This window comes from Echinops telfairi, unplaced genomic scaffold (assembly GCF_000313985.2).
Source record: "Echinops telfairi isolate 266 unplaced genomic scaffold, ASM31398v2 ScPeMD7_7467;HRSCAF=8505_1, whole genome shotgun sequence".
NCBI lineage: Eukaryota > Metazoa > Chordata > Mammalia > Afrosoricida > Tenrecidae > Echinops > Echinops telfairi.
Genome location: NW_022111368.1, coordinates 15316539 through 15329323, shown reverse-complemented (window position 1 = coordinate 15329323; position 12785 = coordinate 15316539). Strand labels below are relative to the sequence as shown.

Genomic DNA, 12785 nt, shown 5'->3' with positions numbered 1-12785 from the left:
CTGAGCGCCTTCCTCTTTTTTGCTGCCTTTCCATTTTGCCACCTTGATGTCCTCCTTCAGGGATTGGTCTCTCTTGACAACGTGTCCCGAGCATGTAAGACGGAATCTTGCCATCCTTGCCTCTACAGAACACTCTGACAGTACTTCTTCCGAGACAAATGGGTTTGTCTTCAGCAGTCCATGGGACTTCCAGTATTATTCTCCAGTACCACAATTCAATGCATTGATTTTTCTTTGATCTTCCTTATTCTATGTCCAAGAAAAAAAAATTTCTTTGCCTAGAACTACTGAAATTATTATCCAGAATCTTCTCCCTGGGGAGAACAAGCTCCCGTTTGTGGAATTGATCCCAGTATACAGATACGATAATCAAAGATCATGGGAATGAACATTGAGTTTGAGTTTTGAAAACAGGAGACTCGGGTGAAATGTAAATAGAAAATAGTTTGGGGAAGCCCTTGTGTGGCGCTCCACATGCCTCTACCATGCTTCCCCTAAGTCCATGCATTCTGTCTCTGGCCTACAGTCTGTGTGTTTGTGTGTGTATCTGCCCATCATTCTCGGTCTGTCCCTGCTTCTCTAACTCCTCTGTTTTCTACATGCTCATTATTTAAAGGAAAACTAAGAAATAAAAAAGGAAAAAAATTAAAGCCATGAGGTTGTCTTTTGCCTACTTAAAACGGCAACTCCCTCTCTTCTTTATCCTTAAACTTTGGTCCTGGGCAGGCTCGATAACCCCCAGCACTTGAGTTCCTGAACTCTGAGATCTTTTGGGGTCAAATTAGGTAGACTTAGTGTCATTTTCTGCTTCTCCTCCCATTTCTCCCCATTCCCTTATCCATTTTGCTCCTCATTAATTGTTTCTAACAATGTTTCTTCCAGTGGCATGAAAACCATAGATTCTAGAATCAGACTACCTGGTGTTAATGTTGGCTCCACAGGGACTGATTCAACTCCCAATGTGTCTCATTTTGCTCTTGTATAAAAATAGCTCCCTCAAAGGGACGTGATGAGCACTTGATTCAACGGTGAACACTTAGTAACTCCAAGAGCTATTATTTATAATTACATCTATGAATCTCAGTTACAGCTTACCCTCCTTGCTGCTGGTTTCATGACTGACCTATCTCTACAGTGACCTGCTCTGCGGATCATCTTTCCCTTTCCCATTGCTCCAGAACAGTGGTTTTTAACCTTCCTAATGCTGTGGCCCTCACTTCTTCATGTTGTGGTGGCCCCAACCATAAAATTATTTTCGTTGCTAGTTCATAACTGTAACTTTGCTACTGTTACGAATCAGGCAACCCCTGTGAAAACAGGGTTGTTCGACCCCCAAAGGGGTTTTGACCCACAGGTTGAGAACCACTGCTCTAGATTGTCTTGGGCAGATTCTGGCCTTGTTAAACCACGATAAAGGGCCCTGGTGGTGTAGTGGTTAAGTGTTGGCCTTTGATCTTGAAGGTCTGCAGTTTGAAGCCACCATCTGCACTGCTAGAGAAAAACTAGGCTTTCTACCCCCATAAAAAATAAAAAAAAACGGCAGCGTAGAACACTCACAGGGGCAGTTCTACCCTGCCCTGGAGGGTTGCTATGATGGCAGTGAATTAGGGGTTTTGGTTTGTTTTGTTTTTCAGTTTAATGATAAAGACTAAGAACTTTGGCTCACCTAAGTTACCCAACCGTGGTATTTCCGAATGCCTCATAGGCATGCAAGAGGTGGGAATGAATGAGGGAGACAGAAGAATTGATGCCTTTGAATTGTGCCTGCGAAGCCCATTGAAAGTATCGTAGACCTGCTAGAACAATAAGCCAATCTGCCTGGAAAGAAACGCAGCTAGAATGCTCCTTAAAAGGGAGGAAGGGAAGGCTTTGTCTCACATACTTGGGACATCTTATCAGGAAGGACCAGCCCCTGAGGGGGACCTCATGCTTGGTAAAGTAGGAAGGTCAGTCAAAAAGAAGGCCCTCAAGAAGATGGGCCCTTACCGCAGCTGCAGCAGTGGCCTCAGACGGGACATTTGTCAGACTCTCACTGTTCATCCTGTTGTCCATCAGGTTGTGCTGCATCGCAGCCAACTCTGATGGCTTCTCCCAGCGTCTCTATCAGCTGTAGATCCTAGAAACAAGGTTGACACTTACTTCTTTTTCCACTTAAGTCTTCATTCAACTACGTTGTTGATCTCTCAGTATGTACCGAGTGCTAGTAAAACTCGCCCTTAATCTCAGAGACTCAGACAAATGAGAGGAAAGCGACTAAAAAGCCTGTATGGCAAGTATGCCCTGGAATTACGGGAGCTCGGGCTTCTGGTTCCCCAGCAGAGAGGGTACCAGCAGCATCATATTAGAAATGGAGTTGTTGTTGTTGTTTGGGGGGAGGGATGGCATCCTTACAAGTGCTCCAGAAGATTTGTGTGCCCACCAAAGCTGAAAAGTGTAGGGTTCGGTTGCTCAACCCTGACAAGTAGAGCCCTCTCTGGCCGCAGTAGTGTTTATGGCCACATTCCACTGAGCAGGCTGCTCCTCCGAAGGCTATGCCATGCCTCTGTGGAATGCTTTCCAGGGCTGTCCCGCTGGCTGCCTGCTGCCTGCCGAGCTGAGCTGCCGGAGCTCTTAACTTGAAGTTCCAGCAGGGATCCTGGCCAGCCTGGCAGGCTGACGTATGTGGGAATAGTGGGAGTGACCCCTGTCTGGGAAGTGGGGGAGTCCTCAATATTGTTTCTGCTGCTGCTGCTGGGTCCTTCGGTTCACTTCCCCGGGCTTAGAGCCGGCCGCCTCTCCCCAGGATGGCGTTCCCTGGCAGAGTGCGCCCCTGTGCTATCCCAGAGCATGAAGAACTGCCCCAGACAGCCCTTAACAATGCCCACGAGGCTAATGGCCACGAAGACGAGAGGGCTGTGTCCAAACTGCAGCGCAGGCACAGTGACGTAAAAGTCTACAAGGAGTTTTGTGACTTTTATGCGAAATTGTAAGTGTCTCCTCTCTCAGAGAACGGCTCCTCTGGATTAGCTTTCTTGAGCTGTCCTTCGCTGTCCTTTCTGGCCTGGCCAATGCTGTGCGATGTACTTTAATGTCAGTGGTAGTTTTCCTTTCTGTGAGATGGGGAGGGTGCTTTGTCATGTAAAGACATTTCAATAGAGGAAGCACAAATGTGACTTCAAGGAAGATGCTCCTTTAAAAGTGAGAGCAAGGAAGTCTTTGTCATCTGTGTGGATGGAGAAATTCTTGTTACGTCTGTTCTGATTTATGATGACCCTCCCTCTGTATAGCTGCAGGTCCCCGATAATAGTACCATCGTTACCATGTCGTTCAAAGAAGGGGGCTTCAGAATTTTCATTGAGAGGATTTATAATAGAAAACACTGGTACTTTAAAACTTCACAAAAGTAGAGGGAGATGAGGTTGGGGAAATCAATTAATTTTATTTAAAGACTACGTATAAAGAACTACCTTTGTGTTATGCTTAACAGTCTGATTTGAAGTGGGTTAATTGAGTGTCAGAATTACTGTCGTCAAAGGATTGAATAGAAGAAAAAATGTGTGTGTGTGTGTGTGTGTGTAGAGGGGGACCTGTTAAAGAATTCATAAGTGGTTCGTCTAAATGATTTTGTTAAATTAATTTTAGCAAAAAACTTACAAAATGCATAGTGCTACAGGATAGCCTTTTAGAGCAGCCCGAGTAAGATGGTTGACCTAAATGAAAGTTGTAAACTAGGACTATTACAAATCCCAAACTTGACACAAAAGGGGTGAGGAAAAGGTAACTGACAAAATTCTCCATTCCCATGAGTCTATTCTCTGTGATACTGCAACAGATGTACTGTATTTTCACATTTCATGAATAGCTGTGGGAATTGTCACTATACTGTAACTAACATTTTAACTACCTAGTGAATTTTTGAGGTGACTTTTGGATTTATACATTGTTGCATTTTAAAAACAGAAAATAAATCCGTTGAAAAATGGAAAACTGTATGATGCCAAATTTTCTGTGTAAGGTTCACTTGTGAAAATAAATAAATTAAATCAGTTATGTTTGACTAAAGATGTGTATGTGAGTTCTGTGTGTGTGTCACATTTTGAAGCCCCCTGTTAAAGCCACATGTGCACTTAACTGTCATCGAGACTTTTTAGTGACAATCTTTTCCTGAAAAGTTAACAACTAATTTTGACAAACTGAATAACAGCTTGTATAATTCTGTGAGGCTATTCGTGACTATTAAAAAGTCATGCTCAAACTACAGTAAAAAGTTAAGAACAAAACAATATGGTAACACCATAATAAAATGGATTAAAATGTTTATAGAAAAATAGAATTAGGAGATAATAAGTATAAAGCTAACTAATATATTATGAAATATATGTATATATAAAATACACACATAATATTGAAGGGTCAAAGATAAGAAAAGAAGAAACAGTAATTGGCTCAGTTACGTCGTGAGAGTATATTGCTTCTTCCTAGAATGTGTCTGTCTTCTAATGTTCTTGTTTTCTGTTACTATTTTTTCTTGCTTGTTATCAAAAGGAATGCTTCTTGATATGCATACTACATTATATCTCTGAAACTAGCTCGTTCTATTTTTTTGTTTGTTTTCTCTGTGTGTATGTGGGGGTGGGATAACTATGTGATTGCTTTTGTAATGTGTCCACTTAGTTTCCTGATGTTAAGGAATATTTACATATTTGAGTATTTTGAACTTGAATGTGAATAGCATATAATAAAATGAAGTACTGGTAGCATAACTGACAGGTTTCAGCCAAGCTTCTAGATTAAGTCAGAGTAGGAAGAATGGTTTGGCGAAACAGATTTTTAAATTGCCGATGTAAACCCACAGATCACAAGAACATTGGGATGGAAAACGAGCCCCTGGCCTGGAAGGCACATAAAGTACACAGTGGCTGTAACTCAGGGTCAAGTGCACAATCAGGAAGATGGTGCAACCCCCCCCCCCCAACCCCCCCATTCTGTTGTGTCAGGGGTTGCTGTGAATCAGAGAATCAACTCCATAGCAGCTAACATCGGCATAATATAATAGAGTGTTAGCAATTCAGTAGTTATCGAACTTTAAGATTCGCTTTTCACGTGAAAATCATTGGGGGCAATATTGCCTATCATTATTTAGTTTCTTAGAAATTATGACTGAGAAAACTGTAGAATATTAATTAACTAAAAAATGGCAAATTGATTACATGTTAACAGTAGTATCTTTATGGAAAATTACCACCACCACCCCTTAAAAAATGAGAGAGAACAAATGTGCTTGACACAATGTATGTATGTATGTATTGTGATAAGAGCTGTATGAGCCCCCAATAAAACGATTTTAAAAAAATGAGAGAGAATAAAGGCATTATTTTATAGTCTTGCAATTCTGTTAATGTTTATCTTAATAAGAGATTCTCGCATATCTGCTTCTGTATTCAACCTGTTGAAAAGGCCATGATAGAGGTAGTGAGGAAAGAAAATATGAAAGTAAAGACGATCACTGTACAACTCTTAGGATTGAACATTGAATTGTATGATGTATGAATTATATGCCAATAAAACTGTTGAAAAGGGGTGAGGGGAATACCGCCTCCCACAGATACGGAGTTGAATACGGAGCATGGTACTCCCAGAGCCCAAAAGGCAGGGGTGACTGCACCCTTTGAGAACTACTCATCTAGGTGAAAATAAACTGGGACCTTTCAGAGCGTTGTCCTTTTCCAGCTCTTTTGAGATGGCTTAGAGTGAACCCTAAGGCCCTGTATTTCCGTTCAACACGCTTTTCTTACTGCTCTCAGAGCCGTACTGAAGAACGAATGAGGCCAGGCGTGGGACTGGCCCTACTTCTTCATTACGTGATGCTTGTGGATTTGGGTCAGAGGAACGTTTTTCAGAGCTTTGCTAAAACTACCACGGAACCAGTTGAAGAAGAATTGTTTTATGCATTTCTCTCTCCAATCCACAATAATTGAAAGTAACCCGGGGGTGGGGGAGTGGGGTGAGTTCCCTAGCCTTAACAGAAAAGATAGGTTGCCCGAAGCCTTGGTCAGGTTTGCCCAGCTGCCTCCTCCTCCCTTTTCTAACCTTTTAATTGTATTTCCAAGTCTTGATGGATATAGGGTTTTTGATGGATACAGGGTGGTGGACGTGGTATTTCTGCCTGAAGTTCTTAGGCTAAGGCTGCAAAGCAGGAATCCTTTTTTGTGTGACCACTTTCACATTGGTGGTTACAATTCCGTGAAGAGACAGTAAAACATAGAGGTGGTCACAAGGTAGGCAGCTGATCTGTCTGTGACATGGAGACTTCCTGTTTCACCTACCTCACAGGGCTCTGTATGAAGATTCAGATAGGTGTGGGTGGTTGTTTTTACAAGGTGGGTGCATTCAGTATCTGGGAAGTCAGAAGTAGAACCTGGGGACGAGCTGTGGGCATCAGAGCTTTTGATTTGTGAGCACGGATCTGAAAACAGCTAACCCCAAACCTTTGTGAAATTACCAAGGACAGAGAGGCCAGCGCTGGGCTGCTCTGCCAGGGGAGCTGCTCCACTTGGAGGTCTTGGAGAAGCGACAGTTCTTTAGTAAAATCCAGGAAGTATACGGGAGATTAAATAATTATCTATTCCTTTCTTTTTTTAAGTGTTTTTTTTTTAAAGCCATTTTGTTTTTTACTTCCAGACCTTGCAGTAGTTGGGTAGAATTTGGGACATTTATTCCATCTATTGGGGGGGAGGGGGAGTGAGAGTTTTAAGGCATAGTGGAATCTGTGTGCAGTTATAATCACCTGGGGATTTGTTAAAGGCATGTTCTCAACAGGGTGTTAAACCAGAATGAATTGGTTTGGAGCCCTGGGAATCACCGTTGGAATGACGAGTCAGCTACCCTATTTTCACATCCTTGATTTGTCAAAATCAAGCACGATGGCTTATCTTACCCTGTCCTTTCATGTATTGGAAATAGGTAATATAATCTTTTTTTTTTTTTGATACTATAATCAAGTGATTGCTGTTGTAGGTCTGTGAGCGGAGGGACCTGGATTCCAGTTTTCCATTTCTAATAGCTTAGTGACATCGGCTCGTCACTTTTCTTCTCTGACCCTCCATCCATCTGTAAAGCGGTCATTACAATGTCAAATCCTGTGATGTTAAGATGCAGTAATGGTGGCCACTGCTTGTCTTGGCCATTCCTAATAGGACTAGGACATCTTGACTGAATGTATGGGTGACTTAACCAGTTGCTTTTGAAAAGATTTAATAGCAAAGATAAGTCATACCTAAGATATGACAGGGCATCCAGTTGACCTGCAGTTTTCTTTCTGTTCTCAGAAAGATAGAGACTGGTTTTGGGAAACTGACTTGTGTGTATGTTCATTAAGCTGTTGGTCCCTGAGGGCACATTGGTTGGTTCTTTAGCCCTATGAGCCTAGCACATAGTAGGCACTCAAGAAGGCCAAAGTAAGAGAAAATCAGAGTCAAAACAGGAGACCATTTCAGAACCTAAGGTGCTGGGTGGAATAGACACTGGAACAATTTGAGTTAAGAGTGCTTAATTAATACAAGAAAAAAACCCTTTATGTTTAAAACATGTCTTTTATGATCAGATAGAATTTACTCAATTCCTTGTGCTGGTTTCTTGTCTTGCATCTAAGAAAGGGTTGATCATCTGTGACTTTCTGTCCTTGTGTGTTGCAGCAACATGGCCAATGCCCTGGCCAATGCTACTTGTGAGCGCTGTAAGGGGGGCTTTGCCCCCGCCGAGAAGATCGTGAACAGTAATGGCGAGCTGTACCACGAGCAGTGCTTTGTCTGTGCCCAGTGCTTCCAGCAGTTCCCAGAGGGACTCTTCTATGAGGTGAGTCAAGCTGGCAGAAGTGTAAAGGTATCTCCCCTCCTCTTCCTTTCCTTTCCTTCCCCAGCCCTCTCCCCCTTCCAAAGCCACCTTTCTTCACTGTGAAGTTCAGTCTCAGAGATTATATTGAAGTAGCAGAGAGCATACTGCTGGTATCTGTCAGGTCAGTGATATCTTAAGTAGGCATAATGTGGGTAACAGTCTTAGATCGGATGCCGTAACAAGGCTCTCCATTTACAACCGTTCGATTCACTTTCCTACTTCCTCACCTGGTGGTGTGGTGGGCTACGGATGTGGCTGCTAGCTCCAAGGTCGACATATCGAAAGCAGCCACTCCATGGAAAAAGATGAGACTTTCTACTCCTGCAAAGAGTTACAGCTTAGCAGAAACCCAAAAGAGCGGTTCTGCTTTGCTCTATGAGTTGGAATCAACTTGATGGCAGGTTTTTTGGGGTTTTTTGCGGGTGGTAGGGGTACAGGAGTGGAGGACAGGACGGGGTGTTTATTTCATCGCCGTATGACATGAGCTGTCAGTCCCAAGCACTCCAGCTCAGCAAACCAAATCCTCTCGTCGTAACCTCCACCTCATTCACAATTAAAAGTTTTTTTAAAAAGTGGAGAAATGAATGAACACTATTGTTTAATTCCATTTTTATTCAAGCCGTTTGAAGCCTGCTTTACCTTCTGTCTTGCTGGCTCCTATTTTTAGATTCTTATTGAACATCCTCTTCTAAGTGAGTGTCTGCTACCTGTTTCGTGACCATCGTTGACTAATTCTCTTCCATCTATTAGCCCAAGTTCCTCACCAAATACCGTGTCTGTGCCAGTGATTCTTATGGGATTATTCTCAGATTAGATGACTGTGTCTGATTTTCCCACCACTCTCTACAGGGCCTTGAGTGGCATAGTGGTTACACATTGGGCTGTTAACTATAAGGTTAGCAGTTCGAAACTATGAAAGACAAGGCTTTCTACTCCCTAAAGAATTACACTCTTGGAAACCCACGGGGGAAACTCATAGGGTCATAGGGTCTTTGTGAGTCAGCATTGGCTCAGTGGCAGTGAGATAGTTTGGGGTTTTTTTGTACAGAGCAAGTGCTCAAGAATTGCTTCTTGTGCAGAGAAAGAGTGTCAGAAAGAGGAGGGTAGATTTCTGTAACCGTGAGTACACGCTTTTTTTTTCTTCTTGAAAAAATGTTGTAGGGTGATACACTGTCTGTATTTAACTCTTCCGTGCATTTTGTATCCCTTTTCCAAGTCTGTTTTTCTTGATCCTCAAGTGTTACCATGTGGTCTGCATATCCTTTGTATTTGTTCTCACCACTACTAAAACTCTTTTCTCAGATAAGCATGAGAATTAGGAACATGGGTGGGGTGGAGGTGGGGGTGTGGACTGGAGAGGTTGAACCCATAGTGTAAATGAAAAATCAGAGTGGTGTGTGCTCTTGTGTGAAAAATCAATTCGTGGGGAGAGAAGGGCAAAATGAGGAGCTGATGCCAGGGGCTTAGGTGAAGAGCAAATGTTATTGAGAATGATGAGGGCAATGAATGTACAAATGTCCTTTACACAATTGATGTATGTATGGATTGTGATAAGAGTTGTATGAGCCCCTAATAAAGTGATTAAAAAAAGAAAGAAAGCAGAAATAATTTTTAAAAAGAAAAGAAAAATCAATTCGATGATGAACAACTTAAATCTTTACATAACTGCATATGAATGCTATTTAGATACAATTCTCGATAAGATCATGTATTATGTACAACTGTGGTACAGCCATAGGTGGCTGCTCTTTGGTTTCTTTTGTCTACCAGACTTTTTAATTTCCCAAGTTTAGAAGTGCTTTCTGAGGAAGGAAAGGTAGTTTTTAAAGGTCATTTAGCAAGTCATTTGTTTGGCACTCAGACATTTTCCTATAGAAACAATGCCACACAGGGCTGTGAAGTCTGGCTGGGCTGGGCCCCAGACAAGCAGTTTAACCCATTGTGGCCACAAGAAAGGCAGAGCAGAAGTGCTGTGTGCGTGTGCGTGTGTGTGTGTGTGTGTGTGTTTAACAAAAATAAGGGCTTTCAGAGTTTGCTTAGGGAATGCTATTATATTCACTGGCATTGAGGTCTTACTATGTGCCAGATGACACTCGTTTCATAGAACAAAAACGTTGGGAATAGGATCAGAAGTTCTTTTTCTCTTTTCTTTTTGCTCTCTCTTGCGTGGTCCCACTCTTTGTCAAGGGTGGTGCCTTTTTGGATGCGAAGGACAAGTGGCAGACAGTTGAGGGGTGGGAAGTGGCAGGAGAGCTCCAGTGTCCTCCAGCTGGAGGGAAGAGGAGGGGAAGAGAAGCTGGGGGTGGGGGTGGGGGTGGGGGTGTAAATGGTGATGTCCTGGCTGGGATAGTGGGTGGAGCTCAGGCTGACAATAAAGGGCAGCACCTAGAGGATGTGGTCTGGGGTTGTTAGGAAGAAAAGGAAGGCCTAAGGAGCTGGGACAACTTCTTGCAGTCGTGATGGTGGTGGAGTTAGAGACTGCAGACCTGCTTCGGTGGAGTCGAGGTGAAATACTGTAAGAATCGGCCACAGTGAAGGCTGCCTGGACTGCAGAAAGAACAGTGACTTCGAAAGCACATTCAAAGAATCATTGGAAGCTGGCTTCAGAAGAAGCATTAGTCCATAGGTTGTAACTCACCTCCTTACACCCACTCGTTTTTGTTTGTTCGCTTTTTCTTGAGACCCAGAAAGATCGAAATGTCCTGGATAACATAGTTGGCTTGGGACATGAATAGGCTTAGAATCTAGGTTTGTCCCCTAATACCTGTAAACAGTATCCTTTCCCCATGTATAGCCTTGTCAAATGTAAGATCATGATTTTTTTTTAATGGATGATTGTGGCCAATGGAAACATAGGATCTCGGGACAGATTCTAAAGGAGCAAGTGAGAACTGGAGTCCTGTTGTTCTAAACAGAGTTCCTGTTTCCCTGCCCGCTCTTCCCTCTGAGACCAACCTGGAGTGCCAGCCCTTGACCATTCTCTTTGTCCGTCACTGCCCTGTCGCCAGGAATTAATGACGTTGTTACACTCTCTCCATTAATGAGCATGACCACAGCAGAAGCTCATTGTTCCATATTTGGGTTCTGTAATCTGCAAAGCCATTTATGCTGAGTGAGAGGGGAAGGCTCTGGTACCGCCTTGAATAGAACAGAATAAAGCATGACTCATCCTTGTTCTCCTCCACCCGAGACATTCTGCCCTTTGCTTGTCTGGATTTGTTTCACAGTATTCCAAAAGACGCTACCCAGATGTCATTGAATAATGAGCTACTGCTCTAGCTCTACACCCTTTTAAGCCTTCGGGGAGATTTCTTTTTAGCCACAACATTTACCATTAAAACTCTTTTTCCAAGCCAGGGATTCTTGAACTGCATAGGAGACTGAGACTCTTCCTTTTAGTTGAGTAATACTAGAGGAAAAGGTATCAAGGCCTTTCTCAGTTATGCCCTGTGTTATGGACTGAATTGTGCCCCCCAGAAATAGTTACCAACTTCACTAGCCCAGGATTCCAGTGTTGCACAGTAACCCTCTTTTTGTAATCCGATGCACTTAACCTCTGTGTTGTAAATCCTAATCTCTGCATGTGAGAAGTCCTGGTGGCGTAGCGGTTATTTATTGGGCTGCTACCTGAGAGGCCAGCAGTTCGAAACCACCAATTGCTCCTTAGGAGAAAGATGAGGCTTTTTACTCCTGTCAAGATCTGTAGTCTCAGAAACTCGCAAGGGCAGTTCTACCCTGTCTTTTAGAGTCACTGTGAGTTAAAATTGACTCAGGGACACTTAGGTTTTATATATCGATGTGCAGGTTACACTCTATAGAGTTAGGTTGTATCTTGGGTCAGTCTTTCTTGAGATATGAAAGAAAAAAATTTTTTTTCATGACCAGAGATTGAGGACCACCGAGAAAAAAGTGTGTCGGTTGGGTCCTTGCACTGTGAGCCTCTTAGAAAATGTTGGGCCCACGGATGTTGAACGAAGACAGGAACTTGTCCAGAGTCAAAGAGAACCTTCCCCTAGAACCACTGCCCTCAATTTGGACTTTAGCCTCTTAAGTTCAGAAGAGTAAAAATGTATTTTAAAACCACCTACTTGTAGATTACAAGGTGGCCTCAAAATGTTCATGAAAAAAAATTCCCTTTTCTTTTCTATTTTTCAACAGTTTTGGGGCATGTCATTCAGATATCGTACAATCAAATAGTTCAGTCACATCAGGTTCAGTACAGTCATCACCACAATCAGTTCATTTCTTTTAAGTCCATTTTTCCACAGGTCTCCTAGATAACTAAAATACCAATAATCAGTTATTTTCCAGAAAAGACACTTGCAAACAAATCAAGGTTGTTTTCCGTTTGAGACAGGACTGATGGGCTTCCGTCTTGATTGTAATAGTAGATGTATCTTTTCCACTCTGTGCCATTTTTCTTGCTTTTGTCTTACGTTTAAAAATGGAATACCATGCATCACTAAAAAATGATGGTGAAGCCATGAAACACTTCATGGCACAGATGGACTTGTTATAGGGGGAAAGAAAACACAACGAAAAGACTTTCATACCAAGGGGCGCAGACTTTCACGTTAGCAGGGCAAGGGAGGAAAGATGAAGCCGCAGGCTGGATGGTTGACAGGTGTTAACATGGGTGCAGTGGAAGGTGGGGTTCATGAGAGGGAGAAGAGAAACCAAGGCTTGGAGAAAGGGTAAACTCTTTTTTTTAAATCATTTTATTGGGGGCTCGTACAACTCTTATCACCATCCATCCATCCATTGTGCCAGGCCCGTTTGTACGTTTGTTGCCATCATCATTCTCAAAACTTAGTTTCTACTTAAGCCCTCGCTATCAGCTCCTCATTTTTTCCCTCCCTCCTTACCCCCCCTCCATCATGAACCCTTGATAATTTATAAATTATTATTATTTT

The 12785-nt window shown here is 42.7% G+C and overlaps 1 protein-coding gene across 4 annotated transcripts in view; it reads left to right on the top strand.

Moving 5' to 3' along the window:
* LIMS1 (LIM zinc finger domain containing 1) overlaps nt 1–12785 on the top strand; it is an 83048-nt gene that overhangs the window by 32506 nt on the left and 37757 nt on the right. For 2 of the 4 annotated variants that reach the window (XM_004704322.2, XM_045283950.1), the window contains exon 2: nt 7674–7833. In XM_004704322.2, the coding sequence (XP_004704379.1) occupies nt 7674–7833 (160 nt within the window). Of the gene's footprint in view, nt 1–2682; nt 2966–7673; nt 7834–12785 lie in introns of those variants that run through there. The other 2 variants (XM_045283949.1, XM_004704321.2) reach the window with 2 other exon arrangements.